The sequence below is a fragment of the Xiphophorus maculatus genome, chromosome 23 (assembly GCF_002775205.1).
Source record: "Xiphophorus maculatus strain JP 163 A chromosome 23, X_maculatus-5.0-male, whole genome shotgun sequence".
Classification (NCBI taxonomy): Eukaryota; Metazoa; Chordata; class Actinopteri; order Cyprinodontiformes; family Poeciliidae; genus Xiphophorus; species Xiphophorus maculatus.
In genome coordinates this window covers 25170342-25189731 of record NC_036465.1, presented here as the reverse complement: position 1 = coordinate 25189731, position 19390 = coordinate 25170342, and the positions used below count along the sequence as shown (strand labels likewise).

The 19390-nt window shown below is 43.3% G+C and overlaps 1 protein-coding gene across 3 annotated transcripts; it reads left to right on the top strand.

The window, feature by feature from the left end:
* The first annotated feature begins 6076 nt into the window (after nucleotides 1-6076).
* LOC102229528 (cationic amino acid transporter 2-like) lies at nucleotides 6077-19118 on the top strand. 3 transcript variants are annotated; one of them, XM_014473257.2, is made up of 12 exons: nucleotides 6077-6489; nucleotides 7686-8063; nucleotides 8161-8316; nucleotides 10048-10213; nucleotides 10350-10486; nucleotides 10570-10792; nucleotides 11546-11685; nucleotides 15567-15669; nucleotides 17174-17379; nucleotides 17484-17650; nucleotides 17760-17868; nucleotides 18852-19118. In XM_014473257.2, exons 2-12 carry the CDS (start codon nucleotides 7694-7696, stop codon nucleotides 19040-19042), a joined length of 1968 nt encoding a protein of 655 aa, XP_014328743.1. In that variant the 5' UTR covers nucleotides 6077-6489; nucleotides 7686-7693; the 3' UTR covers nucleotides 19043-19118. The 3 variants fall into 3 exon arrangements, with proteins under 3 accessions (XP_014328743.1, XP_023184291.1, XP_023184292.1); XM_023328523.1 differs by lacking the exon at nucleotides 6077-6489 and adding an exon at nucleotides 7381-7471; XM_023328524.1 differs by lacking the exons at nucleotides 6077-6489; nucleotides 11546-11685 and adding exons at nucleotides 7384-7471; nucleotides 11953-12089.
* The last annotated feature ends 272 nt before the right edge of the window (nucleotides 19119-19390 follow it).

The window sequence follows — 19390 nt, the reverse complement described above, 5'->3', positions numbered from 1 at the left end:
ATCAACAAGGAGACTGTCTCCTAAAAAAATGTGTCTGTTACCTCAGTAGAAGAGCCCTCACTGTAAATGTTAAGGTACAAGGGAAGTTTATTTAGCTAGAAATAATCAAATCGAAAGTACTGCACACAAAATCAAAAGAAAGAAAGAAGAAGAAAAAAAGATATATTTTAAATGTGATATGATCTTAAATCTCACGCTTCAAGAAGTCATCAGTGTGGCACAACGTTTCCGTCACTCTTTGATCCAAAGCTGCTTGGTACATTTATTTAAATCCATCAAGAAAGATTATAACGACAACAAAAATCTATGTTTAACCAAGTTACCAACTTTCCCAGGACGACAAATTCCTGGGAAGTAAAATCGCCTGTCAGGCTGGACGTGTCATGAATCCAGAATGATTGTTTTTTATTTATTCTTGTCTTGTGGTTGAGTTTTTCTTCTCCTTTCATTTCTCCTGTCTTACCTGCAAAGTCTCCTGCTGCTTATCGTCTTGCGGCTTCCACGTGTGATTGGCTCATCTGTTCGGTGAGTCTGTTGTACGGATGTGTTTTACTTTATGGTCGGAGAGCCAAAGGAAACTCTACGACTTGGGGATCGTGCATTTATTGAGTCAGCCGTGACGTTGACGGGAGACTATCTAAGAGCTACGGCTTGAACAGAATTAGGTAATTAACAGGTCAATGATGCCAAAGTCGGCGACAAAATCTACCAAAGCAGCTGCAAAAAGAAATTAATCGATGAGCTTCATCTGTTCTGTCAAAGATCTGATTGAACCTGATTGAAAATGTATATAAAGGTACCCCAACTTCAATGAATTGGAACGATGGTGTAAAGACAAATGGGACAAATTTTCGCCACAATGACGTGAGGCACTCATAAAGAAAGTCAGAAACGGCTACTACAACTTCCAAAATGTGTTTCTGTAAGCTACCGAATCACTGGATGATAATTCACATGCTACTCATCGCCTGTTTTGGTGTTTTGATTATCAAGACTGTGTGGAATCTGTGTTTTTGTGCACCTTAGATTAGACTGAAATAATTTTAGGATATGGTAAAAACCAGATATGTTTCTCTCGTGGTTCTCTCGTACAACAAAACACACTTGAATGAACGTCTGCTTTCTTTTCCCATGACCGTAAATGATCAGCAAGCACGCAATAGGGAGAAATATATTTTAAAAAAGCATTTATGCAACAGGAAAATTTTAAATGCATCCAAAAATTGGAGATGACAAGACATCTAAAAATCTAATCTGACGGCTGCTTTTACACAACAAAGTGCCGAGCCCCCTGGCTCTGGGTATAAATTTTGAGGATTGCTCAAGAGATTGTCACAATGTTGAATAGAGAGTGAAGATTTTCTGGAGAGGTTTCCAAGTGCACACACAGATTGGTACCATGTGGCCAAAAGGTTGAAGCGTGCATTCAGATTCAAACTCAATGTGTAGCAAGAGCTCTGCAAATATTGTCGGCATGGTTTTGGTAAGTGCTAAAATATTTTAAGCGCGCTACCTCAGTTTGTGAGCCATAACTGACTGAGGTATGGGGTGGAGGACTGAATCTGAACTGCAAGACGTTATGGACCGAGTCCAAGTCCCCCAACTTAGTGACTGCGCCCTCTGCACCTCACTCCTGTAGACCTTCCCTCTGTGTGCCTCAGTGTCCCACCAAATGTCGTCGCCCTTCCTGTTTGACTGGTTGGGTCGTGTCTCACAACCCACATCCGTCTATACATGTGGTCTGCATTGTGTAATAATGATTTTCATTGCCCAGTTTAGCAAGTTTCTCATTCCTTAATGAAGAATTCGATTATTAATTGTTGGGGATTTTTTTTGTTTTGTTTTTAGCAGCCACATTGGGTTTAAACCTACAGCGGATTCGGCACTGAAGGGGAAAGCTGTGACGATGCATTTCCATCATGGATGACTACGGATCAAACTATGGTGATGCCACATGCTATAGGAAGCAATACTAAACAAAACAACTGTTTTGTCACCTCTGTTATAACCTCCATAAATAACCCAGCCTCCATCCATACGTTCGTCCGTTCATCTGCTCAGTCAGTGGTCAGATCATAGGAGCATCAGCCTAAGCAAAGACCCGGACTTTAGAGTTTAGTTTGGGGGAAAAAAATTCCAATTGGACCTGGCTCTAGCCCATGGACATTGCGTCCAAGATCTATCCAAGACTAATTAACTCTAACTGGAAGCCTGAGCCCCAAGCAAACCCAACATGTCGCTTGTTGTAACCTTAGAGTGAGTCAAAAGCAAATCTTCTGGAACCTCTGATTGATAGGAAGTGTTTGAAGCCCTCCCAGGTGTGAGAGTTGAAACTCCATCAGACAAGAGACTCTGCCAGACGTTACCAGCAGAGCAATACCTTTGGGCATCTTCCCCTACCATCACAATCTTTCCCTTCCCCAGAGGGTTCTAGATTTGCGGCTGCAGATCAGATGGGTCGACCACAAAGTCGATTGTGAAACTGCAGCCTTAGATGCCCTTCCTCTTGCTTGAACATGGTGTTCGTTATGGATAATCCATAACAAGCACACGCTAACAGAGCTAAGAGATGTACGTCAAGGCAAGTCCAACAACATCTAGCTGAAATATTCATTTCTCTTAATTATAGTGCACCCTAGAGATTAATCTTTGGCACGTTTGCTATACTTGCTCTAACTGGGAATGGGAATGTCATCTAATTGTAACCACATCTAAGAAATGCCTAGTTAGTGGTAACTAGCTATCAATGTGTCTTTATTCTGCCTGAGTCTTCTCATTTTTAAAGCTTTCAGAAGATGGATATTCTATTCGACTTCATCTCCACAGAAGATTTGTAGGACATTATTGGCTAAATGATGGGATTAGATATAGCATTTTTGCAAAGTAGCAAACACAACAACCAAAACATCTACACGGAAATGTGCGTGGCCAGCCCTTTGATGCAGCTCATCCAAGGATTATGAAGGAATAAGGTTTTTTTTAGGTTTGATTTATGGTTTACGTGTCTGTAGCTCAAATCAAGAATAATGCCACTAACCGATTGACTGTAGAGGATTTTGGTTTTTCAGGAGGGGTGCATGGTGCATTTAGCCTCCAAAAAACAAATTTTGAGATATTGTCTGATGTATTGTCTGCAACTGGAAAAGGGTTCTTCGCATTCAATGCATCGACTGAGAACGCAGAAGACAATAAAAGCAGTCAGACTGGATTTGTGTCTTAATTTACATTCTCTCCCACTGTGTGCTCATGCAAAATGAACCAGAGAACCCCCCCTACTCTCACCCCCTGTGAGCATTTATTAGTGGAGAGTTCATGTTTGAGAGTAAGTGCATCCCGAGGGACTTGAACATTGAGTCAACTTTAGGTCAAGATACTTGGACATGACAATAACATTTTAAAGAATTTATTAACCGCTCCCACATGCATTAAAAGTCACAAATTACACTTATTGGTTTCCATTATGTTTTTTTACGAGATAAAACTTAATAAACGACTCACATTACAACATTTGAAACTGTATAAATTTGTTATTTTTGGACAACAGCCATCAGTTGTTTTTTTTTTTTTACCTCCTTTCTATTTGAATCACAGAATAAATAACCACCATACACACATTTTAAAGTTGTTCTCTCTGTAAGACCGACCCAGATAGACAGGGGAAATCACTTGTCTGTAGAATCCACAAATAATGCTACATCCTTGTACTTAATAAAAATAGTATTAAAGTCAACCTAAGTACTGGTTTAGCGTCCAACCTACATGGCCCAGACTGTTCTTGAGCTGTAATATAAAAAGGATTTAGGATAGTGCATCTAAATCTGGCGTAATGCTGACCTCCCAGAACAAACGTCCAATCTATATTTGTAGTTTACTTTTTCCAGAGTGGGCAGTTTACAAAACAGGTCATCTCTGTGACGCTGCTCAGGTGCGCCAGACTCTTTCATTAAATGAACTCTATGTTTTCATCCAAATTCTCTTCTTCGCCTTGGTTTCGTACACATTTGATACTTCATCTTATCATTTTCAAGACAGCTTCGCTATTTCAGCCGTCCACCATTCATTCACACGTTTATCGCGTCTTGCTTCTTCTGGGACTCTAACCAGATTGATGTGAACAGACAATAAGAAAATGTGCATTGAAGGCTTAAGTCTTGGGTGGACGATCACCTTCCAGCAGCAGCGGCAGCGGCAACTCAGATCGTAACATGTTCGTGCGCTAGATCGGCCTAGTTGAAGTGCAGATCTAGACCTAACTTAGTCTTGTCCTAACAAGACTATAAAAGCAAGGCTCACAGAAACTCATGGCCGAATCGGAGGGAGGAAAAAAAATCAGTTTCCTCAAAAGACGTCCAGCCTTTTAGCAAAATGTTTGGACATCTGAGGGGAACTATACAGATGCATGCCACACTTTTCAAATTTTTTATTTTTCCTTTCACTTACAGTTCCACACTATCCAAGAGTCCCAACATCTAACGTGAAAAGGTTTGAGTAGCAAAATTGCTATTGAATGTAAGGGATCTGACAAGTATTTCACTCAAACAGCTGATTACACTTTTTACTTTTATGTAATTATATTTCTTGGATTTTTAGTTGATATCTTGTCTCATGTGATGGAGTGGCAACATGTCTGGGGCTGAGATAGACAAATGGTGAATGGATGGATGGATCTTGTCTTCTACCATGAAAACACAAGTACCATAAAGACGGGAATCTGCTGGGTTCTTGTAAACGAGCAAACTAGCAAATTCAGCAAGTCAGATAATTGTTTCCACTCACATTTAACGCTGATTTACAACGACGTCTCTCCACCGATCCAAGATAAGGAACACCATAGAAACTACACCCGTTTTCATAGAATCGAGGCCTTGAGCCTCGTCTCGAGCCAAAGGCTGATCACGCTACATCCTCACCACGCTCCGCCTTATCAGCGATATTGCTCACTCTTAACATTTCCTGGTGACAACAGTGTTAACTGGAGCGAGCAGTCCCGGTGTCCGCAAGGCAAACACCACTCAATCTGTTGACCACGTCCGCGTTTTGGAGGCCGGGGGCCCACTCGCGGCCATCGGAGGCCGCGTTGCGTTCAATTGGCTTCACACGATTAGCGCGTGTCAACATTGAAACGCCGCGAGCCAGTTGACTCCTTTCCACTGCTGCCATGGTTACAGTGCAGAACGCTTTGCTCTAGTTTTTCATAAGGAAAATAGATATGTATATATTTTTTTACACTATTTTTTTTTTTTAAATTAAACTTAAAACGTATCTTGATTTCGAAGTTGATTTTGAACGTTTCACAATTTTCTCCTGTCGGTAATCCTCTAAGGAAGGCTTTTTGCTCCCCAACACCAGCATGCGGGTCAGACAGTCGGCTCTCTCCAGCGGCCGACACTCGCCCGGGCAGGTTGTCCGTGATATTTGTCCGCCTGCAGTGGACGCACCCACCCACGGCCGGGTGACTGCCGCTGTCACGCCGCGGAGTCTCTCTGGTCGGCGGTTGGATGGGGGACTTCCTGTCCTCAGGCCAGCTGCCACATTCCCACTGAAGCCTTGAGCTGGTTTGGACTGGTTTCGTCAGAAGTGTTTTTCAGAGCTACTGTTTGATGGAAAAAGAGAGAGAGAGAGAGAGAGAGAGAGAGAGAGAGAGAAAGCTTTTGTAATTTTCTTCCACAGGAGAGGAGTTGTAAGAGACGTGAAGTCGTCAGATGCCAGGCTGTTATTGATTTTAATATGCTCATAGGTCCAATAGCTCAAGGTACATTGAGCAATACTTGTCTTCCATTAAGAGGACTTAACCCCCACATACACACACACACACACACACACACCCTTCCAACACAGCACTCTCCACCCTTCATTGACCAATCAGCATCCAGGCTTTTAGCAGCGGTCCTGTGGGCAGCGGTGGGTAAACAGTGTCTGCCACAGTGTTTGTCAGTGAAAGTTACCCAATCATTTATCAGCAGTCGGTAAGCATCTAGACAGCTGGGATCTGTTTATGCTGGGGGTTTTTGTTTCAAAAATAGGATCCCCGCCCCGCTCTTTCTTTCTGCCCTCAGTCCTTTCTGTACGTTTCCAGTATGGAGGAGCTTATGGTGCAAGGCTGCCCTCAGTTACCTTGAATCCAAGAGTCACAGAGGTAAAATACCCACGTGTTCCCTCCTCCGCCCCCCTTCAGTCAGTCCTGCCTCCCCTTCCAGCTGCTTTGTACTGTAAATTCATTTTAGGAGCCAGTCCCAGGGCAGATCCTGTGATGAAGAAACTGTAAAGACAGGGAGGAGGAGGAGGAAGAGGAGGAGGAGGAGTGAAACAGACTTGCTCTGTACAGTTCATGTTCTCGCACAGTGTTGTTCAGCGGCTCGTCAGATCACAACGAGCTCTCTGACTTGTACCTGTGTGCAGCTCATCTCACCTGGGGAAGGTTTTTTTTTTTTTTAAATTATTATTCCTGAACCTGGAAGCTGTTGCTCTCAAGAGGTGTCCTACTCTAAGGTAGGTGAAAGTCTCTTATATATTTAGGATATACTCTACCAGTGCAGATTTTTTTTCTTTCTTCTGGAAACCGAAAAGATCTGCAGATGTGATAGTTTTGAAGATGAAACACCAGAATTAAGCTTTTATCATTTCATTTCTTTTTGCAAAAAAAACTAGTTATGAAGTACGCAGCTTTTACGCACCACAAATCTGGAAAACTCCAGAAAACTGTCATGTCACGGACACACAGAGTTGCTTCAAATCAAGACTAAAAGTATGACGATGCGTGTTGATGATTTCGACGATGGCACCGGACAAAATGTAATGTTTGTTACTGCTTTCTCGATTGGTGAGATGATGGCTTTGTGACTTTGACCTGCCTTGTTGCTGAAATGGGCCATTCAGATAAACTTGGCTGATTGATATTACTATTGTGTTGTTATATGAATGAGCTGCCAGGACTCAAACTTGTGTCACTGGAAGAGAAAATCCACGAAATGCAGCACGTCGGGATGGTTTGTTGTTGTCACTTCTGCAGGTTCAGAGAAGCAAAGCGAATGTCTTTACGGAAACATCCTCATTTAAAAACTTGTAACCATGCAAATATCAAGGCTGCCTCTGGTCAAATGGAAAGAGGCACTGCAATTTGCAGGATAACTGCGTCGAAAGGGGGAGTTTTCAGGCTTAGTGCCCCGTGTGTAATTGGAACAGCAAGCTGCTGGAATGCTTCACTTCATGAAAGCAGCTCTTTGAGTACTTAGAGCTGCACCATGACCCCAAACAATAGTCGGACGTAGAGTATGAACTTTACCAGCTCTCCGGGACCTGGCAGCGCTCCTCCATCGCGCGTCGTCACAGTTTGTAGGGTCAACGTCCCTCGGAGTTCACACGTTATGTAACTCGCCTTTCAACGAGTCTCAATAGGACGGGCTGCAAGAACCCGAAAATGCAAAGCAGATGGAGCCGAACCCAAGCTGCTCCCCAACACCGGACCCTTCAGGTCTGGTTCTCTTCTGCTGAGCGTTAAAAGTATTGATTTGTTGATAGCTGTTATCTGCAAGCTTATTTTTTGATGTTCCTCACTGTCTTGCACTTTGATTTTAGGATATTGATCTGGAATATACCGTGGGGCATTCAGGCAGACACCCTTCAACCAATTAAAACACCCATCAAACAGGTATTTTAAATCAGTTTTTGTTTGTTTTTTTTTTCAGGTGACAACATGCTGAAGCAAGTCGTTTCGTTCAGCCGCTCCTTGGTGCGCAGGAAAGTGGTGGACATGAACAGCTTGGAGGACTCCAAGCTGTGCCGCTGCCTGGGAACCGTAGACCTCATTGCCCTGGGGGTGGGCAGCACCCTGGGGGCCGGGGTCTACGTGTTGGCCGGAGAGGTGGCCAAGGGAGACTCGGGCCCCAGCATCGTCATCTCCTTCCTCATCGCCGCCCTGGCCTCCGTCATGGCCGGCCTGTGCTACGCTGAGTTCGGGGCCCGCGTCCCCAAGACCGGCTCCGCTTATCTCTACAGCTACGTGACGGTGGGGGAGATCTATGCCTTCATTACTGGCTGGAACTTAATCCTCTCTTACGTCATTGGTGAGTTTTTTGGGGGTCTGGGAGTTTGTGGCAAATACCTCCTGACTTAAAGAAGAGAGGGTATTTGTGGAGTCTGACCTTTGATTTCTTTGATCAGGTACGTCCTCGGTTGCCAGAGCTTGGAGCGGCACGTTTGACGAGATGACTGGCGGACACATCGAGGTTTTCTGCAAAACCTACTTCAGCATGAACTTTCCTGGCTTGGCTCCGTATCCGGACTTCTTTGCCGTGTGCCTCATTCTGCTGCTCTCTGGTAAGCACATCAGCGCTGGCCGCTCATCTCAAAATTCCCCCTGAATGCGCTCACACAGAGGCTTCAGTGAAGGGGACGGAAACCAAAATCATCGCAGCTTAACTCACGATCCGAAACCTGGCATAATTCAATAAGAAACTGGCAGCACAGTGTGTGACAACGAGCTAAACATGAGGTTTACACAGTGCAGTTCATGCAGTGCCTTTTGAATGTTCACAACGCCCTTGTACTAAAATGTCGTGGTTTTCAAACATTTTTTAAAGGAGGGTTGGGTTAGAAAATAATATCCAAAGATTCTGAGATCTCTTGGCACTGTTCTGCTCGTCATTCAAAAGAATATGGCAGAACTACAAACCTACCCAAGTATGGCCAACAACTTACGTTTACAAGTCAAGTGAGGAGGACATTACTCAGAGAAATTGATGGAACTTGAGCTCTGGATGAGCTACAGAGACTCAGGGCTCAGATGGGAGAATATATCAACAACTATTAGTAGGAATGTCCCGAGGTCTGTTATTTAAACGGGCAGTGTTTTTGTAAAATTGCCCTTTTTGAGCTTTACGTTGTGTTATAAGGTTATTCCCTCATCAAAAACATACCTGGAGTACTGCATTGATTCTTTCACGAATGATTGAGAAATCCTTTAATCTCCCGTGGCAACAAACACTTGGGCGAATCAACGCGCAGTTCCTCCCCAGAGCTGCCTCCCCAAAGTTGAGCTTCTGCCTCACAAAGCAGCCCTACTCAGCTCCTTCAAACTAGCGGCAGCAATAATTAGCCAACACCCGATGAAGCTGTGCATCAGCTGAGCTCATTTCTCAGTCTAGTTGCTCCGATTGGACTGAGAAAGAGGAGGGTTGCTGTGATGACTTCCTGAAGGCGGAGCTTCGGAAGGAGAAGGAACTTCTTAAAGAGACAGAGGCCCAATTTCAATATGTTAGGTGTTAGCTGACGGTGTTAGCAAAATATGGAAAAGTTCAAGGGATATGAATGTCTTTTGCAGATGTCTGCTACATTAGGTTAATAGTAACTTGAGTCCACTAGTACTTGTTTTTTGGTTAAACTGACAAGATTAATCAAAGTTCAAGGAAGACTCAAACCAGTCATGTTTTGATACATTCCGCTTGATTAAACGACATCCATCATGGGTTTTATGATTACATTAGGCCAGCAGGACTCAAAGACAATCTACCACTGTCTGGTTGTTTTTATGTGGATCGGAGAAGCAGAACTTCTGCAACTCAAATTTAGTAAACCCAATGTAAAAATCTCAAAATTCTCCCCTTTAAAAAAAAAATAAAATTCATTTAGTAAAAAAAAAAAAGTGTCTTAAATCACAATATTTAAAGATTAAACACATTTCTGTTGCAGTGAACGGCCAAGATTACAATTTTAAAAAAATATGTTGGAGCATTTTACAAAAGCAAAATACTCTAGTGGAGCATTGAAAGTCGCTGGAATATTTGCAGCTTAATTTTGATAGAGTCATTTATAAAAATGACTGTAAAAAGAAGGACTCTTCGTTTAAAAGCCTCAGCAATGACCTACTTAATCCTTGTACAACCGAACCAAGAGCTGTTCATTCAAGATGCTGACCCTTGAGAGCTGACTTTAAAGAGTCTGAACAGTTTGGACTTTTCTGGCTCTCAAATGGTTGAAAACTTCATTTCAGCCTAGCTAAAGCTTTCATCGTGTTCTGTTTTACACTCTGCCATGGTTGCTCTCGTCCAGGGCTCTTGTCTTTTGGAGTGAAGGAATCAGCCTGGGTCAACAAGGTCTTCACTTCAATCAACGTGCTCGTCCTCTTGTTTGTCATCATTTCTGGCTTCGTCAAAGGGGACACACACAACTGGAAGATAACCGAAGAATCTCTCGTCAATATCACGATAGTCACAAGGTAAAGGACTCATTTGATACCAGTCGAGTACAGTCTGTTACGCCGATAACCCATATCGCTTTGCGCATAGACTTGTCGAAATGTGCAGGTCAGCGTCGGCCTCAGTTGTTATGAAACAACCGTATGCATGTTTTAGGAACTTGTCGGCAACGGCCAACGTGAGCAGTGACTATGGCGTTGGCGGCTTCATGCCCTACGGCTTCAGCGGGACGTTGGCCGGAGCCGCCACCTGCTTCTACGCTTTCGTCGGATTTGACTGCATCGCAACAACAGGTGATTCCTGGATCCGGCGGGTTGGATCCACTGCGGTTCTCATTGTGCCAGCACATCTGTGTTCACTTCTCTGTGTGCAACAGGAGAGGAGGTGAAGAACCCCCAGCGGGCCATTCCCATCGGCATCGTGGTGTCACTGACTGTATGCTTCCTGGCGTACTTCGGCGTCTCTGCTGCGCTCACTCTGATGATGCCCTATCACCTGCTGGATGAGAAAAGCCCCCTCCCCATGGCCTTTGAATATGTGGGCTGGGGGCCCGCCAAATATGTGGTTGCTGTGGGTTCACTATGTGCCCTGTCTACAAGGTAAGGCCTTGTTTTTCTTAGAAGCAACAACAACCAAAATATATACAGTACATTGCTGGTGTTTAGGTGGGATGTAATGTAACTGTAAATTCTGGGTGATAATGGCAGATGGGAATTAGCCAACAGCTTTGACTGTCAATCTCTGTCTGAGTCTTGTAATTGGATTGATTCCTGTTGCTTAACGTTCTGTGGTGGGTGCATTGCTTAATTCTGTCTGTGTTTGAGGCCCCAGCATGTTTTTGTGCTGAGAGCTGCTGAGCAAGTCTCAGTCTGTCTCAGAAACATATCGTGTTGTCCCAACTCTGTCTCTCTTTTCCGTCAGTATCAGTATTAGCGGAGTCGACTGACGTCATTCTTCCAGTCGAATCAAAAGTTTTCATCGATTGGAACATTCTCTGCAGGTTCTCGATTCAACTGAATCTGGTTCAGGTCTGCTAATGGACCTTATCTGTGTGGACTATGTGTCTTGTGAAACTGCTTTTAACACACATATTTCTTGCTTGAAGTGAATGTTTACACACTGGGTCTCATGATAGCGCGTGGAAATCTATTGGAGACGCAGTCGTCAAAGATCCATATGCAGAGTTTCTCTCTGAAGAACAGATTGCAAGAATGAGGTTACAGGCAGGAAAGAAAGACATTTTTGGGACTTTCTTGACTCTCTGAAGCTTTTACGATGCTCCTGTCCGTTTGTCCGGGTTGAGGGCTCATGACTAACGTGTTGGTGTTGCATGTCTCTGCTGTCTCACGCAGTCTGCTGGGCTCCATTTTCCCCATGCCTCGTGTAATCTATGCTATGGCAGAGGATGGGGTGCTTTTCAAAGCCTTAGCCCGAATCAATCCTAAGACGAAGACCCCAGTTATTGCCACTATGAGCTCCGGTGTAGTTGCAGGTGAGAGCCGGGGATCATGCAAGTGAAATGAGTCAGCTAATGTGTCTCCACCAATCAATTGTGAAAGAAACAATGGAATCAAAAGAGATGATTCAGTCAGTTCTTTTTTATTGGAATTGGTTCAATTTCACTTCTTGACAAATCAATACGAACTGTAGGACTTTTTGTATCTGTGCACAGGATGTATTTCTTTCACAGTTGTGCAGGTGTCATGTTTTCTCTCTCCCAGAATGCTCTAGACTTAACCATGAACCCTCTTCTCCCTAGCCTGTTGGGCTCCATGTTCCCTCTTCCGCGCATTCTCTTTGCCATGGCGCGAGATGGCATTCTGTTCAAATTTATGTCCAAAGTGAGTAAGCGCCAGTCGCCCGTGGCTGCCACCATGGCAGCAGGTACCACAGCGGGTAAGCTCCTGGACAAGGACTCGCCTGTCACTGGGTTGCAACGTGGACTGTCTGGGTTTCTGTCTCTTTTTTTTTAATGTGTGTGTGTGCTTTTCTTTGTGCTCACAATCAGCTGGTGGTGGTAACTGCATGAATTTGGTTGTGGTGTTTCCAAAGCATGCAGAGGAGCTGTTACACTCAGCAAGAGGAATGATCAAAGTTCCTACTATGTCAGTCCCACAGGTCTTTAAGGCCTTTCATCCCATATTGAAAGATAATGGCAGATAGTGGGGTGACACCAAAGAACATTGCAAAAGTATCAAAGTTACTCAACTAATTTGATAATAAAATCCAACCTAGAACAGTCAGAAACAAGTTCTTTGTTGATTTGGCCATATCTTTTGGAGCATTACCCTTGCTGAGTGACTTGATGATGATGGGTTTTTTTGTTTGTTTGTTTCCTGGTATTTTAAAAAAGTTAATAATGGCACACACCCAAACAATGTTCCTAGCTCTTTTGGAAATGAAAGATACTAAATATTGAGAATTATATTCTCGACAATTGTCATGATGCAAATGTCTGCATTTGCATTTTTATTTTCTGTACATGTCCAGTACATCTCGAGTCTAGATGGATATGTACAGTAAAACAAACACTCTAGGCCCTAGAATGTTTGTTTTACTGTTGCTAAGGTAGAGCCAGGTAATTTCAGACGTGGAAGAAAACACTTTCACTTTGGCGCAGAGCGTCTTAGAGAGCATGCTTATTATCAGAAAAGTAAAAAATGGAATAGATTGCTTGTATGGCAGGTACATTGGTTGCTGATACAAGAAGAAAGTAAGTGGCCTGTACATGTATGTAGCGCTGTTATCTAGTCCACAAGACTCCAAAAAGCTTTACACTACATTCAGTCATTCACCATTTCATTCACACAATGATAGTGGTAAGCTACCTTGTCACTCATGTTCACTTGTTGAAAGAGAAATGCTAGAAAGATTAATACTTATTCAGCGGTATGCTAGCATGATAGTTTTTTATGTTTTGTGTTTGTATTGTGGATTTTTGATGTTTCAATTCCATTTTTGTTTTTGCTTGGTGAAATTTATAACTAGATTCAACAATGTCAAACCAATAAGACTGACCTATATTTACTGAAGTCACATGTTGCTATTCCACAAATCACACTAAAGCTAGCTAATAAGTTCTGCTAACTGACTGTTGATGCTATCAAACACGGTTGTTTAGGTGGTTTTACACCATTTTGACTTGTGGTAAACCTAAAAGTCCCAGAAATTCTCAAGAGTTTTCCGAAATCAGAGGGTTAAAATAACTTCAGCATAGCTAAGGCTAAATGAAAATATTTGTATGCAGCATAGATTAGGCTACAATTTGAAACAAAATACGAGTGTTGCTGGTAGCTACTATAAGTGGCACCAAATTCAAGCTGAATGTTTGGGGTTTTTTTTTAGTAATTTGGACCTGCACAGGGCTTCAAAACCAGCACTAAGGTTAAGGTTGACTGGTGACAAGGCTGCTAACTGTGTGTTTCTCTGCACTATATGTATTCAAGAATAAAAACAGTTCACTAGCAGCTGTACAGTGATCATGTATGTGTCTGATTTTCTAGAATACAAATTGACACAAGTACAAACAAACAGTCTTCTTAAAGCTAACACTATGTCTAATGCAAGTGGCAGCCATATTGGCTTTTGAGAGCAAGGATTGTGAGAATCAAGTCCAAGTCAGAATTCTGATTGGCTACTCTTGGCTTGATTGGGGCCGGTTTTGCTCCAGATTTTATTGGCTGGGTGAGTTTATACCACTGTGCCGCAGTTAAAGTTAGTCACAATTTACTTTAAGTGTACCACATCAACCAACTCACCAAGGAGCTGTTTGGCTCAATGTGAAATGGTGGTTATGTGGTGCAGCAGTATAAAAAAGTGCCACTTTTTCCATCTATGGCACTCCATAAGTCATCAACATAGCACTGATCGTTGCTAATAAGGCACCCCTGAGGTACTCACAGAGCCCCCCATACATAGACAATGAGACTCAGACTCACATTGGTGTTTATGAACTTATGCAACAACGTGCCAGAGCTCACTTAACAGTTTGGACTTTGTGGATTATTGCGGTGCTTATAACGAATATTTGCTTCTGCAGCCTTCCTGCTTAGTGGACTGCAGGTGTTCGGCACATAGTTGCACAATCTGCTCAGACATTAAAGCTGAGACTTAACGGGGTGAACGACCTGATGAAGAGGCAGCCCATGCAACCACGAGCCATATGTACCGAGCATCCGACAGCAACATGCCAGAGAGCTTCTTTGTTGTTGTTTTACCCCCCTCCCTCCATTTTGTTTTAAGAAAATGTTGAAAGGGATGGCAGACATACTGCTGTCTGTTTGAAACTCTGCTGCTGAGATCTGCTCCATGCTGTTGACTACAGCTGAGTTTTCATTGATCGCTTAATAGACTCGGGCCAATTAAAAAAAAAACAAAAAAAACTCACGTGTTTTGATAAAACAGTTTTTTTTTTCCTGCTGTATCAAAATTAGGAAACACCTTTTTCCGCATCACACGAGTCACGTGATCAACAACCGGATGTCACCACTCGCAGCAACCGCGAAGAAGACGGCGCCGGGAAGCGGTGACAGGATGACGGCGCCGCATGTTTTTTAATAGTGTCTCGTGTGAGCGCATTTATTTGCGTGTAGCTTTAATTGCGTTTTGTTTTTGTTTTAATGGAAACGCAGTTGTGAAATTGTGCTTTTTCGACATTGATGGAATATCAACAAAGTTTTGCGCACATTTGTAATGGAAATGCAGCTTATGAGGTTCTAGCAGAATTGAATGTGTTCATGTATTGCTTATGCTTTATGCTGTTTCATCACATACTGAAGGTGCTCTCCTGCACCCGTCGAGATTCTGCCGTATGACTTTGGTACAAAAAGAAACGACTAAACAAACTGTAGAACACCATAACATGTGTAAACATGAGAAACTTGAGCTGCTGTAAACATTAAAAATAACTGTTATTTGATTTTGGCATGTTTAATCAGTGTGCCAGCAAAGAAATAGTACCAACAAGCTTTTTCAGAGATATTTGGGGGCCCCAGAACAGCAGGAGGGGCCTCCACAAAGGTCCCCCTTTTACATTTTACTGGTGCTCTGACACCAGTTCTCTTGTATCAATTGACGCTCAGTGTGGACATGATCTAAGCTGTCAAAGTCAAAAAGTTTTTTTTTCCTGTTTGTTTTTATGAAACTTTGTTGCATGAAACTTAATTTGTGTCTGTGCGCTCCCATTTATTTGTGCATCTGAAGAAAAAACTTTTCCACATCCTCTCCCCCCAAAAAACCCAAAACATCATGTATGTGTAATGACTGTAATTCGGTGCATGAACGTTTTCTGCAAATGCAGCAGTTCTCCATGTTTGTTTGTAATGTTTCCTCCGAGGTTTGCTGTTCATTTAAGAAGTCTTCTGCTCTCCGCAGCCATCATGGCCTTCTTGTTCGACCTTAAGGCCCTGGTGGACATGATGTCTATTGGAACTCTGCTGGCCTACACGCTGGTTGCCGTCTGCGTGCTCGTTCTCAGGTGGGCGCGCACACTAATCTCTCCCAGAGCAACAGTGTAGAGAGGACTCCGATTTGCGTAACGTTTGGGAAGCAGCCGCGTTAATAAGTTTTTCAAATGCCCAGAAGCCCGATTACCCTGTTTGTGATTGAGTCACCTTGGTGACGTAAGAGCTGTGAAAGCTCCCATTGTAGGAACATTCATTTTAAGCAGGCGCGGGTTGTTTATTTGACTTTCTTTACTCGCTAAACATAGGGCGTGCAACGCAGCAGCTCTTTTTCTGGCGCCCTTTCTGGTCCAGACTGGATCCGGTCTTTACTTGTTCTGTCAAAGCTAAAAATCATGACAGCCATTTCTCAATCCGACTGTTGGAGGATATGCACGTTTTCCATATGTGTGGCGCACATGTAATGAGCCTGCGGCTTTAAAGTCCTTAAAGAGGTAGTGCAAATTCTTCCAGAAAAGTTATCATCAGGACTAGTTTCGTTGCCTGAACTACATAGCTGTCATTCCAGTGAACGTGTTGAACTCAAACTGAAGTTGGTAAATTATAGACATTGCCAAAAAAGACTCGTCATTTTGGCGCCGTTTGGCCACTCAGTGTTGAGTTTTGACAAATAATTAATAATTAAACAAACGGAGGAACAAATACCAAGCAAGGTAATCACCAAGATGAGAAACAGGTAGCTAAAGAGAGTGAATGGCTGAACAGTTACGAACACCAAAAACTTGCTCCTCATGTTTTCAAAGAGCGCTGTTTGGTTTAGCGCTAGGCTAACGCTAAACCTGTGGGGTTTTTTTTATATACGTTTTGATGATCTGTCGAATATTTCAGTGTTAATTGTTTGCGAAGAAAACGTCAAGAAAATAGTTTTTCTGCTTTGTAAAAATTGGCTGCGAAGGTTTTGATGTAAATGCCGCAAAGCTAAACGAAGGGCGGACCTGCTCACCTGGTCGCCATGGAGACACGGAAGGTCACGTGACACAGGCAGAGCGGAAGCAGCAGCACCAAAACACGATAAGCTGAAAAGCCAAGCTCCTTCTGTTTTATTTGCTGTGTTTATATTTAATATTTTCTAGAGCACTTTGTGGCTTCTGACCTGTAAAAAATGCTGCATAGATAAACTTTACTTACTTAACTTACAAACTGGATCGATAAAATGAAATCTAAGGACTGTAATAAGGTTTTGCTAGCTTTGTACAGAAACCTGACGGCTCAAAACATTGCTGCGGGTCTCACAAGGAGACTCGTATAATCTCAGAAAGCAGTTGCAGGTTGTAGATAACAGTTGCAGGCAGGTACATTTAGTCTTTGGCTGTAACATCCCCAGCTGTGCTAAATTGCTCCAATGAGCTAAATTAGAGGCACCTGCTGCCTACTTACTACCAGCTAACTGTTAGCTTTCCACGGCGTTGAAAATTCCTTCACTTTTCCATAAACTCACTGCTATATAAAGTGTCTATCAAATTTAAGGGAGGTGTTACTAGTAATAACTTCACAGAATTGAATATATTTGTCTTCCAGGTACCAGCCAGACGGAGATCTGGGGAGGCAGCCAGGGAAAGGTGGGAAGGACTGCTTAGCATCTGAAGAGTCCGAACTGACAGAGTCAGAGTCCCACCTGAACATGCTGAACGGTGGTAACTCCATCCTTCAGACTGTCCTCCACCCTCCCCTCTTACCGTCCGAGAAGTCGTCTTCTGTGGTCAACATGTCCATCGGTGTCCTGGGTGCGCAACCCGTTGTGTCCGACGCTTTTTCCTTTCCATTTGCGGTTGACTCTAATCCTTGTTTATGTTGGAATAATCTCCACGTGTGTTTCCTCCAACTGCAGTGATTACAGTGTGTGTCATCAGCTATCTCACCACCTACCACTTTAACTCAGTCGTTGGTTTGGAGGTGTGGATGTTGGCGTTGCTGTCCGTGTGTCTCCTTATCTTCAGCTCCTGCGTGTTCATGGTCTGCAGGCAGCCGCAGACCACCAAGAAGGTCTCCTTCATGGTACGTAGCAGCTTGGCCGTAGCTAGTTTGTCTCAACTCAAAGTCCTGCTTTATGGAGTCATGTGTCCATCAATGCATTGAAACCTAACGGCTCCTTCTTTCGTCACAGGTACCCCTCCTGCCTTTCCTGCCAATTCTGAGTATATTTGTTAATATTTACCTCATGGTCCAGCTGAGTGGAGACACCTGGATACGTTTCTCTGTCTGGATGGCTGCAGGTTAGTTGAACTATGTTGTACCTGTAAAAGCCGATAGGAGAATGATGTCATGTGTGGCTTTGACCCATTCTAGCATACAAACTATCTTTAAAGGTGCAGTATTATGTGTTTTCCAGCTGCATAGCACATTTTATAGCACAATCAAATATCAACGTTGCATTCAGTTGTTGCAAAGAAATTTGACTTCGTGATTTAACACCTGGAAATTGGGCCTTGGTCGCTTTAAAAACTCCTGCTCTTTCTGAAACTCCGCCTCCAGGAAGTCATCACAACATGGCTCCCTTATTAAGCCTTGCCAACGTTTTTACTTCTGAGAAGTAGCTTGTATAAAAAGCACAGCTGATGAGCAGTTCCACCAGGTGTTTGCTAATTCCTGCTGGCTAGTCTGAAGGAGCTGGCTGCCGGCGTTGTGGGGGAGGGCTGGTCTGTAACGCGGACGCTGGGAAACTGCAGCTCTGAGGAGGAGCTTCGTCCTTGAAGGCGGGGCTAGGTCCACCCAGGCATTTTACACAGCTGAATGGTTGCCATGGAGATTAAAGGATTTCTCAGACATGCATGAAAGAATCAAGGCAAGACTCCAGAAATTTTTGATGAGGGAATAACATTATAATATGATGTAAAGCTCAAAAAAGCCCATTTAAAAAAATAAAAAACATCACAATGGTTCTGGTTTCAGAACCACTGAATCCGGAACCATTGGATTGAATAGTTTTGAATTGAATCCAGAATCAATTAATTTAATCCTAATTAAGGGTTAATCTTTAATCCATAACCCTTTATTAAGGGTTAATTAACCCTTAAAATTAATCTTTATTTAAGGGTCAATTAATCTTTGATAATTAACCCTTAAATATATAAAAAAGATATTTAATTATGTAGAATATAAAATTTAGAATTTCATTATTTTTTTTAGAGCTACAGCTGCATTTATGTTAAAAAACCTAAACTCCTCTCATACCTCCTTTTAAACTTCTCCTTCACAGGCTTCTTGATCTACTTCGGCTATGGTATTTGGCACAGCGCCGAGCGACAGCGCCACCGTCAGGACGCGCACGGCAACGGCGGCGCAAACCAGCTGAGCATGAAAGCCGTCCAGGACAAGCAGGTCGAGACAAACGAGGCGGGAAAGGAGCAGGAGCGCTTCATCGGCCCGGACAAAACCAGCCAGTGTTAAAAGCTTACGGACTGTTTCACAGGCAGCAGATGCAAAACGAAACAAAAACAAAACAAAACAACAACAAAAAAAAAAAGGCACTCAGCGACTCAAGCCTCGACACACCCGTACATAGCGGCTCCTTCGTGTGTACGAATCTCACTACAGCACCTTCGGTCTGCTAATGCAGTGTCAGTATTCTGGTGAGGAGTTGCTCCGTCTCTGCGACCACAAAGACGTAGATCCCAGAGCGCTCTCTGGACGGCATGGAGGGGGGGGAAAAAAACCAAAACCAAAACAAAAACAGGACAGGTAACACACTGGAGAGCGAGTTCAGATGAGGAAGCAGTCATGGTAGGGCTGCGGCAA